At 52.6% G+C, this 1,982-nt stretch overlaps 1 protein-coding gene across 1 annotated transcript in view; it reads left to right on the forward strand.

The window, feature by feature from the left end:
• LOC119472132 (ribosomal protein S6 kinase alpha-1-like) overlaps nt 1-1,132 on the forward strand; it is an 18,887-nt gene extending 17,755 nt beyond the window's left edge. The window contains exon 4 of the mRNA XM_037740691.1: nt 709-1,132. Within this exon, the coding sequence (XP_037596619.1) occupies nt 709-833 (125 nt within the window). The 3' untranslated portion in view covers nt 834-1,132. The remainder of the gene's footprint in view (nt 1-708) is intronic.
• Nucleotides 1,133-1,982: the final 850 nt, after the last annotated feature.

The raw sequence follows: 1,982 nt of genomic DNA on the forward strand, positions 1-1,982 counted from the left end.
GAGAGAAGGGCGTGAGTAAAGAGGCAGGGAGCCCAGGGAGGCAGCTGGGCAAGGCAAGAGAGGGTGAGTCTAAGCAGGACCACCGTGCTGGGTAGCAGAGAGGTTCAGAAGGGAGCCGAGCCAAGGTTAGAGTTCTGGGGACTCACAAAGGGTGTGAGGATGGTCAGTAGTAGGCTTTGGGTTGAACACTGACCACCTGGCCTAGGAGCCCGTGTGGCCAATGACCCGGTGGAGTCAGGGCCAACTGCCCTTCCTCGACCATCTGCCAAGTCTCCTTTTAATACAAGTCAAGGCCAGGTGCAGTGGCTCATACCTGTAATCCCAGCACTTTCGGAAGCCAAGGTGGGCAGATCATGAGGTCAGGAGATCGAGACCATCCTGGCCAACATGGTGAACCCCGTCTCTACTAAAATACAAAAAAGTTAGCCAGGCGTGGTGGTGCATGCCTGTAATCCCAGCTACTTGGGAGGCTGAGGCTGGGGACTCGCTTGAACCTGGGAGGTGGAGGTTGCAGTGAGCTGAGATTACACCACTGCACTCCAGCCTGGTGACAGAGACTCCGTCTCAAAAAAAAAAAAAAAAAGCTGGGTATGGTGGCATGCACCTGTAATCCCAGTCAGAGCCAAGTCCTGGCTGGGGAGGTAGTGGGGGCAGTAGGAGGTGTCAGCTTTAAGGGTGTTATGGCTGGCTTTGGTATCCTAAGACCAGCCTGGTGGGGGTGGGAGTCATTCCCCAGGAGGTATGGTGAGAGCTTCAGAGGGAGGAGAAAGATGAAAAGCCTGGGTCCCTGCTGTGAAGGGCTCACAGGCTGGGCAGGAGAGGCTAAGCCCTGACGGTGTGGTGCAGCCGGTGCTGTGACTGGTATGCAAGGATATCGACGGGCTGAGGAGCTAGGAGTGGTGGGGCAGCCTCACAGAGGGTGGGCCCGGAGGCCAAGCGGACACCTAAGGAGCAGTAAGCCTCAGAGGATGAGTGGACTTCTCCAGACCAAAAATGGTCCAGGAAGGGGAGCCTGGGAAGGAGAAGCTTTTGCCTGAGCCGAAGTGTAGAGGTGGTTTGAAAATGTAAGGTAGGCTGGGCATGGTGGCTCACACCTGTAATCCTAGCACTTTGGGAGGCTGAGGTGGGTGGATCACTTGAGGTCAGGAGTTTGAGACCAGCCTGGCAAACATGACAAACCCCTGTCTCTACTAAAATACAAAAATTAGCTGGGTATGCTGGGGCGTGCCTGTAGTCCCAGCTACTCAGGAGGCTGAGGCACAAGAATTGCTTAAACCTGGGAGGTGGAGGTTACAGTGGTTCGAGATCATGCCACCGCACTTCGGCCTGGGTGACAGCAAGATTCCATCTCAAAAAAAAAAAAAGAAGGAAAATGTAAGGTGACTAAAATAGTGAACTCTGGTGTAGTCCTTGTCATATCTAGTGAGGAAAACACAAAAAATAGAGGAAGGGGCCTCTGAAGTGAAAAGTGCTCTGAGGGAGCCAGCTCCTGTAGCCCTGGTGCTCACACGGAAGGTGTGTTGGAAGGCAGCTGCAGCTTCTACTTGTAGCAAGGCCCAAGGAGTGTTTCTGGTACAAGACTCTGGAAAGACATGCAGGAGGAGCACATTGGCCAGGTCTCCTAAGATAAGCAGCTGTGAGTATCAATTCTGGACTGGCAGTGACTGATAAATAGAATTTATACTAGATGGGTGGACTAGTGGAATCTTTGGGACTGTGAGGCTCTGGAGGAAACTGCCAATCCAGTACATGGACCAAAACAAGCCTTTAGTTTTGCACTGTGAGTTGCTCAGAAATTCTGTATGGTCTTAGTAAGCACTCCCTAGCCTCCCACATCTCTTTTTGATAAAAGTCAAGGCCAGGGCGGTAGCTCATGGCTGTAATCCCAGCACTTTGGGAGGCCAAGGTGGACAGATAATTTGAGGTCAGGAGTTCAAGACCAGCCTGGCCAACATGGTGAAACCCTGTCTCTACTACAAATA

The sequence above is a fragment of the Cebus imitator genome, unplaced genomic scaffold (assembly GCF_001604975.1).
Source record: "Cebus imitator isolate Cc_AM_T3 unplaced genomic scaffold, Cebus_imitator-1.0 Scaffold87, whole genome shotgun sequence".
In the NCBI taxonomy this organism is placed as follows: Eukaryota; Metazoa; Chordata; class Mammalia; order Primates; family Cebidae; genus Cebus; species Cebus imitator.